The sequence below is a fragment of the Tiliqua scincoides genome, chromosome 2 (genome assembly GCF_035046505.1).
Source record: "Tiliqua scincoides isolate rTilSci1 chromosome 2, rTilSci1.hap2, whole genome shotgun sequence".
In the NCBI taxonomy this organism is placed as follows: Eukaryota; Metazoa; Chordata; class Lepidosauria; order Squamata; family Scincidae; genus Tiliqua; species Tiliqua scincoides.
This window is the reverse complement of record NC_089822.1, coordinates 18,231,074-18,248,133: the sequence shown is the minus strand read 5'-3', so window position 1 is coordinate 18,248,133 and position 17,060 is coordinate 18,231,074. Positions and strand designations below refer to the sequence as shown.

The 17,060-nt window shown below is 41.9% G+C and overlaps 1 protein-coding gene across 1 annotated transcript in view; it reads left to right on the top strand.

Annotated features, from left to right (window-relative positions):
• The window catches only part of OXCT1 (3-oxoacid CoA-transferase 1), a 79,257-nt gene that overhangs the window by 50,043 nt on the left and 12,154 nt on the right, over window positions 1-17,060 (top strand). Inside the window, exons 9-14 of the mRNA XM_066613653.1 lie at window positions 1,118-1,229; window positions 1,338-1,432; window positions 1,590-1,638; window positions 2,345-2,417; window positions 3,331-3,406; window positions 13,165-13,254. Coding sequence (XP_066469750.1) covers window positions 1,118-1,229; window positions 1,338-1,432; window positions 1,590-1,638; window positions 2,345-2,417; window positions 3,331-3,406; window positions 13,165-13,254 — 495 coding nt within the window. The remainder of the gene's footprint in view (window positions 1-1,117; window positions 1,230-1,337; window positions 1,433-1,589; window positions 1,639-2,344; window positions 2,418-3,330; window positions 3,407-13,164; window positions 13,255-17,060) is intronic.

Genomic DNA, 17,060 nt, shown 5'->3' with positions numbered 1-17,060 from the left:
TTTTGCCTATCGAACCAATTCATGATCCAGTTATCTATTGAAGTCAAGTCTAGTTTTTAACTTCTGAGCTTCTGAAGGCTACCAGCTTGGGCTGACCGTCCTGTGGATCCATGAAGATTTGTTCGGGCAATCAAAAGAAGAAAAATATATCAGCAGCATTGCTGAATCAAAAATATTTAATACCAACTACAGCAAACCTGAAGGCACTCTTGCCTTTCTGCTGCCATTGCCATCCATTGTTTCTTTTTAGAATTGATCAAATGTAGGTTTTCTGGGAAACTGTTTGACCGGCTGGCTGGTGGTTGTTTTTGACCCACTGTTTGAGATCCACTATTTGCATATCTGTCTCAAGGCCCATGGTGGAACATGGCACCAGTAGGTGGTAGCCTTGAGTAGTACCAGAAGAAAAGATTTTTCTTTCTACCCATGTTCCACTGGTTAATGTGCTGCTTTTGCTCAGGAATGCTAGAGAAGGGAAAGAGGATTGACCTGAGGGCTGGATGAGCAGCAGTCCATTAAAACTAGGGCAGCAAAATTGCCAGAGAAGGTTGGAGCTTCTTGGCATGAGGTGATTGGTTGTAGGATGGGCAACCACTGGGTCATGTGGGATAGATGAGAATGCAGTCATCAGATATCCTAGGACTCCACTGTGGCAATGTAGAAAGGAGGGTGTCCTCACATTATGCTTAAACATACTTTGGAGATCTCCTGTCAGATGCATTTGCAGGAGTAACCAAATTGTGTATGCTCCCATTTTTTGCACATCTCAGTTCTGTCCTGTTTAGCATCCTCTGCCCTTAGGATGTACAATAAGAATACCTTATCAGTCATTTAGGTTGTTTTCTGGGGGAGGGGCAGAATGGAAAACTTTCTTCTGTTATGATCATGTCTGTAGGAAGAGAAGTTCAAAGTGGTGAGCAGACAGAGAACATTAGCTTTACTAAAGTCTGTTTGTTCTTCAAGGTCCAATGTGTGTGTGTGTGTGTGTGTGTGTGTGTGTGTGTGTGTGTGGCTATAATGTATGTAACGTCTACATAAATGGTTAATACAAGTGTATGTAAAGTTACATGAAAAATGTAATTAGCATCAACTTCTTGGTTCCTTTTTACTTCCTTAGCGATTATCCGTCCGAAAAGAAGATGAATCCAGCAAACAAAAGAAAGGCGGGGATAACGTAAGAGAGAGGATCATCAGGCGAGCAGCTCTTGAATTTGAAGATGGAATGTATGGTATCCTTTGTCTGTGTTGAAGGCTTGCTTTTTTAAATTAAGGCACAGGTGAATGAATGCATTTGTGAAAATGAACTCTTCTACTGGACCTTGACAAATTCACTTCAGCTAACCTGGGCATTGGCATTCCACTACTTGCCAGCAACTTCATCAGTCCAGATATAACAGTTCACCTACAGAGTGAAAATGGAGTCCTTGGCTTGGTAAGAATAGAATGTGAATACTGTTTCAGAAGCCAGTAACGAAGAAAAAAGGAGGAGGGGAGAACAGTAGGAACAATTACGGAAGATATAATTGAAACAGTGGATTGGGAAGGTAATCCTTGGATTTTTAAAAATGTATTTTGTTTTTTAATCTTAGGGACCTTATCCGCTGAAAAATGAAGTTGACCCTGACCTTATCAATGCAGGTGAACCTTTCTTTGCCCTTTATAACTTGCCTTTCCCTCCCCAAGGAGCTCAAGACAGTGTACGTAACTTTTTTGCATTGGAATCCTCGCTGTAACCCTGTGAGGTTGACTGGGTGATTATAATTGTCTTAAAGCCTTTCAGCAAATGTCAGAGGAAAGACAACTTCAGGCCTCCATGGTATCAGTATCTAAACCAGCATTCTGTCTATAAGACCATGCAAGCATATGAACCTATGGAGCTGCCTTATACTGAGTCAATTGGTCTACCTTAGGTCAGTATTGTCTATGATGACTCCAGTGTGTTGGATTTGGTGCTCTACCTGGAGTGCCTGGGATTGAACCCAAGACTACCTGTGTGCAAAACACATGTATTGTTGAGCTGCGGCCCCATCCTGTTACGCACACACTTAACAGCTTGGCTTAAGACAGGTTTTCATTTTCTGTCTTGCAGGGGGAATGCCCTTGCATCTCCAGTTTTATAAGAAGTTGTATTTAAAAAATATTTTAAAGTCTGTTGACAGCTAGTTAAAGTACATCTATTCTCAATCAGTTGACTCAGTGATGCAGCCCTAATCTTTTTCCCCAAAGTAAAACTTTTGAGGACCCCTGTATGTTAGGTTCATGAAATGGACAACATGGCTTTCTAATGTCACCAGGAGTTCTTCTACTTAGCTATAGTAACTATGACATCCTTTTTGTCCCGTAGGTAAAGAGACGGTCACTGTGCTTCCCGGAGCCTCCTATTTCTCCAGTGATGAGTCTTTTGCAATGATTAGAGGGTATGTAAATGAGAGACCTAGTTTGCTAAATGTTAAGAGCACAGGCCTAGCTGGTACTTGAACTTGTTAGTAATCCATCCAACTGTCAATAATCTTTCAAGCATGCTGATAGTATCTCCCATAATGCTGCTTCCTTTAGCACTGATTCATTACAGCATTCCTTTTCCCAGTGTAATTTACACTGTTCTAGCCAATGGGAGCAGTGCAGATTCTGGGCCCATCAGCTCCCTTCCTATTAATGTCATATTTTATAGTGCTGTTTTCATGCAGAACTTGACTTTCCAGAATGGATCTCCCTTGTTTTGCCTTTAAAATCAGCTTTTTTGCCATTTAAAAGGCATTAAAATTGCCTTTAAAAGGAAGCTTCCCTGGCCCTCCCAATGCCTTTTAAAAGCATAAAAAAATCACTTCCAGTTTTCCTCTGAAAAGTAGGCTCAAGCTGTACAGATAACAAAGCTGAATGCACTGCTTCTGATAGGTGTGGAGGTGACCACATTGAGGCACAGTCAGCAGGTCACCTACTTTGGGCTTATTGATATTTCATGAAAAGACAACTTGTAATGAAGACAGAAGCCATGTATTTTGGAACATCTAATTTGATTTGTAGAAAATGAGCCTCGGGCCACTGAATTTCTCAGGATTTATTCCCAAATGCATGGGATTGCAGTCTTGAGTCTCCCATTTATCAAGCCATTTATCATTTTTAAAAAATGAATGAAGTTCATTGTCTCCTACTGAAGTCCCCTGAAGTTCCTTGAAACATTGAGTTTCAATTGTACTCAAGAAGAATTGTGTTCTTGAGTACAATTAGTCAAGAACATTGCCTCCCTTAGCTATTTAGAAGGCTTGTAAATAGGATTAAAATTATGCTTGATGATATCGTATGCTAATTTCATGATTTCTTGTTTAACAGAGGGCATGTTAATTTGACTATGCTTGGAGCAATGCAGGTGTCCAAGTATGGTGATCTGGCCAACTGGATGATTCCGGTAAGTAGATGGAGAATGGATAATTTTTTCCATTTTAATCCTTGCATTTATAACAAGAGTTTTACAGAAATGTTTCCGTGAAATCTGTTTCTAGCAATAATTAAAAATTTAGAAGGGAGATTTAGAGAGTTGGAGGAAGAAAACTACAGTAATAATAAAGATCAGACAAATGATTGTAGTTTTGGGTACATAATTGTGTAGCCCAGTGTTTCTGTGGATCGGGACCTACTAGGTGGGTTGCGAGCCAATTTCAGGTGGGTCACCATTCATTTCAATATTTTATCTTTGATATATTAGACTTGATGCTACCCTGGTAAGTAACTGCATTTGGGGAAATGCTACAGGTCTGTACTTTTAACAGGCTACTATCTACTGCATATACTTTTAACAATAATAGTAAATGGGACTTACTCCTGGGTGAGTGTGGGTAGGACTGCAGCCTAGGATTGTTAAAAAAATTTTTTCCTGCTTGATTATGTCACTTCCGGTCATGACACCACTTCCGGTGTGTCCTAAGAGATTCTCATTCTAAAAAGTGAGTCCTGGTGCTAAATGTGTGAGAGCCACTGGTGTAGCCTAATTCTGTTTTATTGCAAAAAAGCAAAAGAAGAGGTCTCAAACCAGTTTAGAGGACTTCAGTAGGGATATGTTGAAGTAGGTGATTTGACAATTTAAACTGATTTAGAACTTCTGTAGGAGTTAAACATTAAGTTGGCAAAAAGTATACGTCAGGGTTTAGGCTTAGCCCTAGGACATTGGGTATCTGAAATGTGCCGTAAAGCACATTTGTGGCACCCAGGGAGTAAGCAGTGTCAGTGGAGAGGCCTGTGCCACTCCGTCGATGCCACAGTTGACCCCTGGTTGGTAGTGGAGACAAGATGAGTTTTGAGAAGCCCCACTGGGCAAGCTGGGGTTTTACTTGGTACGTCATCTTATTCCGAGGGTTTGAGATATAAAAACTGGTTTTTTTGAAAAAATAATTGGCTTTAATTCAGAAGATGTTGTTGGTTAGAGCTCCAGAAGAATCTCTCCAGACTGGCAGAATGGGCAGCAAAATGGCAGATGCGCTTCAATGTCAGTAAGTGTAAAGTCATGCACATTGGGGCAAAAAATCAAAACTTTAGATATAGGCTGATGGGTTCTGAGCTGTCTGTGACAGATCAGGAGAGAGATCTTGGGGTGGTGGTGGACAGGTCGATGAAAGTGTCGACCCAATGTGCGGCGGCAGTGAAGAAGGCCAATTCTATGCTTGGGATCATTAGGAAGGGTATTGAGAACAAAACGGCTAGTATTATAATGCCGTTGTACAAATCTATGGTAAGGCCACACCTGGAGTATTGTGTCCAGTTCTGGTCGCCGCATCTCAAAAAAGACATAGTGGAAATGGAAAAGGTGCAAAAGAGAGCTACTAAGATGATTACGGGGCTGGGGCACCTTCCTTATGAGGAAAGGCTACGGCGTTTGGGCCTCTTCAGCCTAGAAAAGAGACGCCTGGGGGGGACATGATTGAGACATACAAAATTATGCAGGGGATGGACAGAGTGGATAGGGAGATGCTCTTTACACTCTCACATAATACCAGAACCAGGGGACATCCACTAAAATTGAGTGTTGGGCGGGTTAGGACAGACAAAAGAAAATATTTCTTTACTCAGCGTGTGGTCGGTCTGTGGAACTCCTTGCCACAGGATGTGGTGATGGCGTCTAGCCTGGACGCCTTTAAAAGGGGATTGGACAAGTTTCTGGAGGAAAAATCCATTATGGTGTACAAGCCATGATGTGTATGCGCAATCTCCTGATTTTAGAAATGGGTTATGTCAGAATGCCAGATGCAAGGGAGGGCACCAGGATGAGGTCTCTTGTTATCTGGTGCGCTCCCTGGGGCATTTGGTGGGCCGCTGTGAGATACAGGAAGCTGGACTAGATGGGCCTATGGCCTGATCCAGTGGGGCTGTTCTTATGTTCTTATGTTAGTTGTTTTTTCACACTGTTATTCTGCCCTTCCTCCAAGGAGCTTAGGGTGATGAGAGGACAAAAGGAGGAAGGAAACTATGTACAATAACCCTGTGAGGTAGATTAAACTGAGAGATAATCTGGCCCACGGTCATCCAGGAGGGTGGATGACTGATTGGGGATTTTAACCTGGATCTTTCAGGTCTAACACTTGAACCACTAGTTGTGAGTGATTTCCACAAGAGTATTTCATCCGATTATCCCACTAACATCCATCTGCCCCAAAATCTGCAATGAGAGCGTTTGCTATTGGCTGAACCTCTTGTCAGTCCTTTAGAGCTGGTAACCCTCCATGTCCTTTCAGGTTCCCCAGTTATTAAATATAGTTGTCAACATTTATGTGCTGCCTTTCTACAAAAGCTTTTGTTATTTAGGGTGGAGAAAAATTACAAGATATAAAATAATTGATGAAACGTAACAAAAACATAACAGAATACATTGTTGCAGACCAGGTAAAAAGTTGAGGCAAATAACAGGACAAAGTTTCACCTACTTCTTAATTATCTGTTGGTATTTTAAGGGAAGTATTTATTGTTTTACAAAACAAGATAATATGCTACTGTCCTCTCCCCATGGCAAGCCATCATCACTGTATTTGACCATCTACTTCTTCATTTTTGATACAACTCCTTGGTCAAAAACCTTCAGTTATTAATTGGAGGCATTTTTTTATTCACTGCTTTGTGTCTGAGTCACATTAGTTTTCAGTGAGGAATCTAGCTGATCATAGCCAAACTTGTGAAATTCTAAAATGTAAGCAACAGAAGGAATCAATTTTAAACACACTTGTGGTGCAAAAAGAGAAAAACAAACTTCTGAAACCCAGGTAACAAGTTTTTAGTTCTTATATGTGTTTCCTTTTTATTATTGTGTAACACTGGAGCATGGAGCCAATTCACTTCCCACTGTGAAGCTGCAACTTGTGATATGTCATACTTAAGTCTTTTCATTCATTTGTCCCCTGACACCAATTTAGGGATCCTGGAAAATAGTCTGACTTGCCCTCAAGGTTTGGCAAAGGTAAAGAGAATTTAGTGTTTAGGTCCTCTCTCTTTTTCCAGGTATACATCATAGTAACAAATCCTCTGAGAGAACCTACCTTTCAAAAAGGATATAAGAGGCAAAGAAGGAAGGCCCATAGCCAGGGAGACAGACCAGGGACAGACTGCACTTGCTCCCAGTGTGGAAGGGATTGTCACTCCCGGATTGGCCTTTTCAGCCACACTAGACGCTGTGCCAAAACCACCTTTCAGAGCGCGATACCATAGTCTTTCAAGACTGAAGGTTGCCAATTTTTGCTTCCTCTCGAATAAAAAGGGGGAAAAGTAGAAATATAATTCAGTATCCACTGGGGTTCCATTCCAGAACCCTCCCCCCATGGTTAAGTCAAACAGCAGATACTAGGGAATGCCCCACTCTGTTCCACTCCCCTTGTCTCTGGAGGGTCTTCTGGGCACATCTGCCCACGGTCTCTGCGCATGATGATTATGTTGAATAAAAATTGCTTCTGGTTTTTCAAAAAAAACTAAGATGTTTTAAATACCTTATAAAGCATTAGGAGGTCTGGAGGGGGTGCGCGCAGGGGGCATACGCAGGGGGGCCCTGCAGACCTGATCCATGGATAACCGAAACAGCAGATACCGGATCCATGGATATGGGTACCCTTCTGTACAATGCTTGTCTGTAGTGTCTGTTAGATGTATTGGTATCCCAAGATATCAATTTAGGATTATTCCATGCATTTTTAACATGGGTGAAGAGCTTGAAAGCCTGTCTTGTTACATTATGTTTTGTGTAGAGTTGGCAGTGTGTATTTATAATATCGCATATTGGCCCAAGTCCTGTTAAAGTGAGTTGTCATGAAATGCTATTGAAACCCATGGCAAAGCTCGTAATAGCTAATTTAAGTTCTGCTGCTTTCAGTAGTACTGTACTGAGCTCTAGTTGCTCTTTAGGTAAAGAACTAAGCCAGTTTGTTTAATTATAAAAAGAAAAAAAAATGGGACAAGAGAAAAAGTCAAATTCCATCAATTTCAAATTGATGAAAAAGCAAATTTTCAAAAGAAATTTAAGAGGCTCTAACTAAAACGGTTCCTGCCTCAAGGAAATTCACTTGCAGTTGGCATCCTACAGTGTCCTAATCTCCTTCACCAGAGTGGAAAATACCATCTCTCAGGAGTTGCCTTGACCTGTTCCTAGCTGGCATCAGCATTTGTTCTCACTTGGCTGGCATCTTTGTTTTATTAAAAAAAATTGTATCCTGCCTTCTGCCAAAGGAAATGCCCAAGGTGCCTTACAAAGTTCCGCAGTAAAATGTGCAATGTATAAAACCAATAAATAAAATCATGGAACACACACACACACACATACCCTAGAGCCATGGGGGTGGGTAACTATTTTTGGTCCAGAGATAAGCAACCAAGCCACAGCACTATTACAGAGGGCAGACATCAACCCATGCTGACATGCCAAGCAAAACATATGTTTTGACCCAACTGGTCAGTTTCTTTTTATTCCATTTTGGGGAGACTAACCCCCAAAGTTCTGATAGTCTGATTTGAAATTAATGGATCCTCAAATTTCTGGACCAGTGATTAAGCATGAGCTCAACCCAACAGGAATACAGGGAGGTTTCAATTGAGGTTTTTGTTTTCGTGGTGATATCAAACTGGCATTGTGCATCTTAGAGAGGACTGTTACGTGACCCAGAGTTCTGGACATAATGGATGATGTGTCAGGCTGATTTCTAGGTCAGCCTTGGTGTACACAGATAGCTGTCATTCAAGGGGGGAGGAGGGGAGATTTTCAAGAGAGTGATGATTCTTCATGGCAAGGACTTGGTCACACCTGAATTTAGCTGGATTTGGAGCTTGTCTGCATACAGTATTAAAAAGTACGGCAACAAAGACCTTGGATACAGGGCTAGAATAACTGAAAGTCCTGGGCCCACCTCTGTGCCCAGAACCTACTGGTGGTCTTAGAGGTATGGCTCTTGAGACCCATGGAGGGGAGGAGGAGGAGGAGATCTGGATACTTCTTGTCCCAGTTTACTAAAAGACAGATGTGCCCAGATCATTCCATTTCGCTTCCCTGACTTACTTGCTCATGCTAGTCACACATTGCATATTGACTCTTGAATGAAACAACCAACCATAAGCTTTCCTGCTATGCTGAAAATCATTCTTGCTTGCCATGGCAACCAGTGGCTGAAATGTATTGGTTTGTTTTATAGCACTACAGATAAGTGTTTATGAGGAAGGGAACACATTTTATTTTTATTTACTTTGAGATTTCTATACCACCTTTTCCTAGATAACAAAACCTGGTGCTCAAAGCAGTTTCCAACAGAAAAAGATAAAGTCATGCATAATAAAAACAACACTTAAAACCCCAGTGGCCTAAAAATTTGTCAAGCTCTTGTGACCACATGGGCTGCCAGATTCTGCAGAGTTGAGGCTTCTGGAATGTCTTCGATGGTGGCCCCATATAGACTGCACTGCAGTAGTCTCAATGATACATTTACCACCTTCCTCACCCCATTCAGCCAATCTTCCCCCCTGGCTGATCTCTCCCCCCCCCCCCCCCGGCCACAGAAGACATGCTGGACAAAGATCTGGACATGTTAATATTCCTCGACAGAGCTCTACCTACCCCACGAATAGTGAGATTAAACAAAAAGCCCTTGGTTCTCCACTTAGCAATCTTCCTCCATTTCTCCCTCTTTCAGGTCAAGCCAGTGCTCTAAGTCCACTGGCTAAACTAGGACTCACTCAGGCAAAACTCTCAACGGTCTGGTGCAAGGGTGTCAAACATAAGGTCTGGGGGCCAGATGTGGCCTGCAGAAGCTCTCTAACCTGCCCTTGGGTTCTCCCAGCACCGCCACCAGCTACTCTCAGCTGCTGAGCTGTGCTATCACAGCTCAATGGGCAGCCTGCATGATAATTGGCTCTCCCATGTCTTGAAAACATGATCAAGAATTGCTTGTTTTCTCTTCTATCATTTGCAGCTAATGCATTCCAAAGTGAGAAAAAGCAATTCTGCTCGTCTTCTGCTTAATGACATCACTTATGATCCTCAGTAGGCATCATGAATGCTATTCGGCCCGCTATATGGAACAAGTTTGACACCCCTAATCTAGTGTGTTTTTAGGTGGGAAATAATAATAATAATACAGATATTTATAAACCGCCTTTCTTGGTCTTTATTCAAGACTTTATTCAAGGTGGTTTACATAGGCAGGCTATTTAAATCCCCATAGGGATTTTTACAATTGAAAGAAGGTTCTATCTTCCATGAACCACAACATTCAGATGTTTCTTTCTGGCCTGTTTTCACATTCTGGCCTCCATCCTCCCATGCTCAGAGCAGATGGAATAACTCAGCTCAGCTTGTCAGCTGCTTCAAGGTCGCACGGTGCCGGTGGCCTCGAACTGGCGACCTTGTGGATGTTATCTTAAGGCAAATGGAGGCTCTACCTTCTAGACCAGACCTCCTGCCCGTTACATTAACTCAAATGTTAAGTGATAAGATGCATCTGTATTTTAAATAAGAGTAAAACCTCCTACAGTTGAATACAAATTATTCATACATAACTGGTTTAGTGATGTGAGCGCCATTTACCCTGTTGTTTCCCATTTTGAAAGTAGTTGACATCCTCAGGTATTTTTGGTCAGGTGTTTTTTGAAGCACTTATGACTGATGAGGGCATTTTAGTGGGAGCTTTTGGTTAGCAGTGTTTCTCAACCTTTAGGAGCTCATGGACCACTGAGGCAAAAATTGGAATAGTCGTGGACCACATGCAATGCCAGCTGTGGGCAGTCTCTGCTTTCTTTGGTCGTCTGTGGGGAAGCATTTCCCAAGTGAGCACTCCCCCACAGACCACCAGAAAATGTGGAGAACGGACCGCCCTCAGCTGCAACCTTCAGTGTCTCCACACTCTCATGTGGTCTGTGGGAAAGCATCTTCCAAGTGAGCATTCCCCCAGAGACTACTAGAGAGGGTGGAGAATGGACCACCCATAAACAGTAATTATGGTGGTCCACGAGGGAGTACTTGCATAACATGATGCTGGAAGTGATTGAAGGTGATTTTATTCCTGAGGCCTCATGGACTACTTATCAGAGTCTGGCTGACCACCTGTGGTCCACTACAGACCACAGGTTGGGACCACAGACCACAGGTTGGGAACCAGTAGATTAGAGTAACTAGTTGGCCCAACATGGCCTTGTTTTCCCAACTCTTTTCTCAGCTGGATGGGGAGGGGCTGAAGTTAATCTCAGGCCCATGGGGAGCTATCACTAGGCCCTGCCTTTTATTGCTGCCCAATCAATTGGAACAGATTTTATTTCCTCCATTTTTCAAGGTTTTCTGTCTTGTGATCTCACCAGGCTTTGTCTCAAAAATCTGATCTGGCAATCCTAATTGTGATACAGTTTTTGTTTTCTTTAGAAAAGCAGTACCACAGTTCTTTGTGGTGATGGGTTTAGTTTTCCACATTGTGAAGTATATTTTGCAATGAATTATGTATCCTTCCTGGAAAAAGGGAGGGGGGGCGACCACATGTGATTATGTAGTTTCTTTTGACTAATGATGCTTTCATATCGGTAGAATAGCCCCAAGCCATTGAAGATCACATTTTAAGAGCAGAGGAGGAGGAAGCAGAAGAGGGTTTAAAAGTGATGGATGAGATCTCCTAGGGATTTATGAATATTAATATCATAAATACTGGTGTTGCTGATGTGATGTAATAGCAAATAAACCACTGAACCAGTAACAGAGATGCCTGGAGACTAACGATTGATGAATCCCAAAGACTACATGGGAAACTTCTGCAGTTGACATACAAATGGGGAGAAATTTATTATCATCTTTTATCTGCTGTTCTTATCGAAAAGAGTTCTTGCAAAAGAAAGGCTTACTTCTGGTAGCTGCTTATCCTGAACAAAGCCTTATTACTGAATACAGAAGTTGTATAGCATCAAACCAGTGGTCCATCCAGCTGTCCTGGACGACTTTGAACAGTATGTCTGCCAGCCTGTCATGATTGCTGTTCCTGCTAAGCTGTGCAGCCACTGAGCTCTAAATTGGGCCCCGCACAGCTCAGCTTCCTGGAAGCTAAAGTGTGACTGTCTTCCCAAAGAACTGCACACTTGAACATATGAAGTCTCTCTAGTATTGTTGATGCTGATTGGCAAAGATGTTTCAGGGTTTCATGAAGGGTTAAGTAGAGATTGGAACAGGGACTTTCTGCATGCAGGGCATGTGCTCAATCACTGAGCTATGGCCCTTTTGTATCTCCATTTAAAAACAGTTGGTCAAAAGATTGGAGTCAAAATGTGGATATGGGAGCAGGTTTCCATCTTAGAAAAGTTTTTAACTGTGTATGCAGGTCCCTGTCTATCATGTTTCAAGAATATTTAACCAGTTACTACTTTTATCCTTTTGTCTCTCTCCTGGAGGGGGGAAAAACATTATTATAACAATTGCCTAGCACTTCTTGGCTTCTGCTTCCTGCCCTTTTCCTCTTGCTCCCCAGCCGAATCTAATCCAACTGTCATATGGCAGTGCCATGGCAATAATTCTCTAATTTGTATCATTTTGGGGCTGGCAGTCAATGGAAAAAATGACAGAGCAAATATATTTCAGAGCAATTCATCTTCAGTTCTGTCTAGTTGTGTACTATTTATTGAGGAAATGGAAAGCAAAATATTGGAATAGGAGAGATGGTTATCTTTTTGTTAAACTCAGATAACAGTAGTATCTTAATAATGTTGCTTGTTACATTTTACAGAAAAACTCAGATTTAAAACATGATCTCAAAGGAAGCAAGATAAATCACCCAGGGCTTCCTTCCAGTTAGTTCTCAATAACTTAAGGGATTTCTAAAGTTGCAAAAAAACAACAACATTGGTTAAGGCTGGATGTCAGGCTATATGTAAGCCTTTTTAAGTTTCTTCTTAGAAGGAGAGTATAGATTCTTAATGTGTTTTTGGAATCTGGTAAACAATGCAAAGCCAAATCTGTTACCACTTCATTTCTTAAGGTGTTCTTAAAATGGGTTTTTTTGTAGGTTTTGTTTTTTCCAAGGGAGAGAGGTACAGAAAGCAGTGTTTTTATTTCAAGGGCACATTTTTATAAGTTATAATAAAATTATAATAGCTTTAAAAATGTACTAGGTAGGTGGTATAGTGTCAGCAGATGCAGCCACAGTTATTCCACAGTCAATTAGGTGTTAGAAAATGGGTCTTTTTGTAGATTTCGGGTTTGTTTTTTGTTTTTAAAAAAATGAAAAGTGCAGAAAGCAGTGTTATGTGTTCTTATTTTGTTATCACCCAGAAATCAAGCTTCTACTCGTGGGGCTAACTTGGTTTGGTTAAGTGCAGTGTAATCCACTGATACTAATGCAATTGGGGACTTGAGCACCAGCTTCAGTTTTTGGGGGTGCCCTTGATGACTTGGCCCAGCAGAGCACCATTAGAGGAGCTGCTCAGGGTTAGAAGAGGGTGTGCAAACTGGGAGGGCATTCCAGAGCCCCCTGTGCCATCAGCTATATTAAAGGTAGGTGGGTTCTGTATGCTTTAAATGTTTGCTGCTTGTAGAGAGAGAGAGAGAGAGAGAGAGAGAGAGTGTGTGTGTGTGTGTGTGTGTGTGTGTGTTTCAGTGCAGGAGAGCAAGGGGCTGCAGTATATTCCTTGTGTATTTATTCAACTTGTTTCTCTATTATGTTTTAATCTTTGGCTCTTTAGGGGAAGATGGTAAAAGGAATGGGTGGTGCCATGGACTTGGTGTCTAGCTCAAGAACCAAAGTGGTGGTCACAATGGAGCACTCGGCCAAGGTATACTTATAACTCAGAGATTATACTTTTTAGATGTGAGAACTCTATATTGTTTTATGCCACAAGTACATCTGTTACCTCCTTCTTTTTTATTTTTGTTTCTAGACTTCAGCCATGCTATTCTCTGTCCTGGTACAAGCTCTTTTGATCAAAGCCAAATTTTCTTTTCTCCTCCAAACCTCTTGTTTCCAAACTCATCCTGAATGTCTGATATGTCCTCCTCTGCCTGCTTTGTCAGTGCAGACACCACAATCCAGGATCTAGCAATGCCTGACAAGCCTCTGGAAATGTCAGCTGTGGCAGCAAATGGGCCAATATAAGTGGTCTCCTTTTGAAAGCCCTGCAGGGTAGGACTATGCAATATGCATTTTAGAAATGGTAATTACAATAATGGATACACAACTCTTGACCCACAAAAACTGGGCTGGGCCTGGGGCTCAGGAAAGTCTGGGAGACATAACAGTTCTTCCATTGGGAGATACAGCATACAGTCTGCAAAACCTTTGTGTTGGCTGATCCCTCATTTGTGCACCTCGCATAGTGATTTCTTTTTCTCTGCATATGGCTGCAGATAGGTTTTAAGCACTGCTGTAATAATGGATGACAGTCAGATACCCTTTAATTGAAACGTTCTGCAGTGCCAGGGTCACAGCAGCTGTCTTGAAAGCCTGTGCGTTTCAGTCTCCCCAGGATGCTTCAAGGAGATATTGCATGACCTTAAAGGTGTACCTGATGAACACTTTCCTTAAAAATAGCACAGACAGATGGTTACTGTGCTAGGAACAGACTCTGGGAAGGTCCTTTAAGCATGGAAGACATATTGTTGATCGTCCAGTTGTTTTTCCTTGAAGTAGTTGATTTCAAGGGAGGGGCAGCGAGCTACCTCAGTAGTGGATATAGATGTTAACTGGCATAAATTAGAATGAAACAACTGCTCCCTACAGAAAAGGAAAAAAATATGCTACTTTTTGGGAGTGCATGCTGCTTAAAGAATGAAACATTTAAAAAGAAATTGCACATTGCACATCTGGTGATAAGAAGGAATTTAAGCAGGGAAGACACCACTGTAAAATCCAGAAGATTCATCACCGATTAATTTTAAGAATGCCATACTAGGCTAAGCTGCCTTTTGAAATGTATAAATGCAAATGAATAATTGGAGATGAAAGCAAAAGGGGGAAATTACAAAAGCTGTTCAGCTACTGTTAACAGATGTAAAAGCTGGCTCCCGGTAATTTCAGAAGTCTATATTTAAAATGTTTTGACCACTTTTTGGCAAATGCTCCCCAAGCTGCACACAGTTGAATTCAACTACATAAAATATCCTAAATAAATTAAAGGACAATAGTAAAACAAGAAGCAACAGCAGCAGCATGTAAGCAAGCAGAGCCACGTAAATTTGGCAAAACTAAAAATCGTCTAAAGCCTTCCTGAACAAGGCGATCTTCACTAATGTATGAAATCCCTGGGAAATGGGGTCCAAAGCCTAGCACTGCAGCAGACCAGATCTGGTCTTGCATACCTAGGAGCACCTTGGAGGTGGGTCAAAGAAATCCTGGACCCAAATAGTTTAGAGCTTTAAAACAGCCTGGAAACATATTAGGAATCTGTGCAGGTTGAATAGCTGCAGAATCTCTTGCTCCAAGTAACAGCACCATCAGGACTCTGGCAGGACAATTCTTCACCAACTGCAGTTTCTGAATGCTTTTCAGAGGCAGCCCTACGCAGAGCGCATTGGGGTATCTAATTCTTTATTGGCTTTTAGCTCTTAGCAGCTAGATTCAGAGTTTCTCATCTTTGCTACCTTACCAAGCCCTGATTGCAAACTTAATATGGGTTTAACACACACCTGGCCTGTGCCTTTTGTACAATGTACTTCTGGGAACTGATTTTGCATCCAGAGTTGTATGCTTAAAAGCAGCCTAGATTGGTGAAATAGAATGGGTGGGTGGGAAACTGGGGGAGATTGGGCGATTTTGCCGAAGCAAGCCATCTGGAACTGGGCAGCCCAATCCAGTGCAAATCCCCTGTGCAGGCTATGCTGCATCCTTTGCTGGAATGTTGCATGCTGGAGATCTTCCTGGTATAAAAGGACATTTACCCCCTTGCCCTGGGGTAAGCCTGAGCAGCTAGATTGAGGCAATTCAGACTTGACAAGCTACATAGCCATATCAAGCTATGCTAGAGATTGAACCTGGATTTGTTTGCATACAGAACAGCGGCTCTATTGGAACTGTTGGAGCCTCAACTGAGTTACAATTTCATTCCCCAAAATTGGGTCTGGGCATTTTTTTTTTTCAGGAAATGGGATACTTTTATTTTTTTAAGAGATGAAAAGGGCCCTCCTTAAGGGATCTTGAGGGGGTGGAATGCAAAGAGGGACAGACTCCAGGGAGGTGCGAAATGAAGAAGTCTTTGACTAGCACATCAAACCTATTGTCTTTAGTGATTATTTTTTTCCAAAGGGGAATAGGATGGTAGGGCAAAAAAAGATTTTAAGCTGAACTTCTCATCCTAGTTAAATGTCTGGCTTTGAAAAGTTGGTTGTTCGTGGAAAAAGAATGTATAGCAACAACCATAAGTTAGGACCTACGTGTCTTTTGGGGTTGCAGACTATAAGCTAAGAACCACTTATCTAGGCCAGCTCTCGTCAACAATGGACCATGGGCCATATTTGGTGTGAGCCCTGTCTGTGAGCAGCACTTACCATTCCGCCACACTGCCGCTTCATTCTTCACCTGATCTGAGCACAGAGACGCTCTGGGCAGTTGCATCTGCCCAGACATCCTTCTGCAAAGCCTGCTGGGATGTTGGGCAATAGATACAACTGCCCAGAGTATACCTGTGTCCGGATTGGGTGAAGAATGAAGCAGCAGTGTGGCAGAATGGTAAGTGCTGGTCAGGATGGGGAGGGCTTTTTCGGAGTACAGCGGTCTCCAAACTTAGAAGTTAATACTTCTAAAATACTTAAAACATCTTTAAATACATTGTCCTACACCTGCAACCATTTTTCTACCCCCTGCCCCAGTTCCTTTGTGTTGATATCTAGATTGCAAGCCTCTTGCAGCATCGATCTTTTCACACTACGTAGAATGTCAAATATATGGATAGTGCTATATTGATTTAAAAAAAAATAGGATGAAGCAAAGTTTTTATTGCTGTTAATAAGCTGAAGTATCCACATGATCTGATTACACCATTAAAAGCTGTGATTCAGGGGAAGCAATGTAGATTAGACAATTGACAGAGGTCCTTCACACACTAGTGTCACTGGCATGGGAAAGAACTACATAAGAACTTGTAAAACTACTGTGCAAATATTAGTGGCTGCAGTCAATATTTGTAAGAGAAGGGACTGAAGCTACAGAAATGGGAAAGGTCAGGCCGACCAGTCCTGGGAATATAGTGCACTATTTTGCAGAAGTTGTAAGTGTTGAACAAGACGTTCTTGAAAATGCAGTGCTTTCTATCATAAATAATAATAATAATACTGGTATTTATATACCACCTTTCTGGTCATTGGAGTGCTCCTTTGACTTTGTTCAAGGCGGTTCACACAGGCAGGCTTTCTCTAAACCCCCGAGGGGCTTTTTACAATTACAAATAAGTTCTGTCTTTCAAGAACAATCTACATTCCAGGTGGATCTTTTCAGTCTGGTGAACATTCTGGCTGTCGTTGCCTCCCACATTCTCTCTCACAGAAAGAGCTTCAGAGCTGGCTTCTTTGGCTGTCACTCAGAAGAACTCAGCTCAACTTGTCGAGGCTTTGCTGCTCCCAAAGCTTCCAGTGATCTTAAACTGGCAAC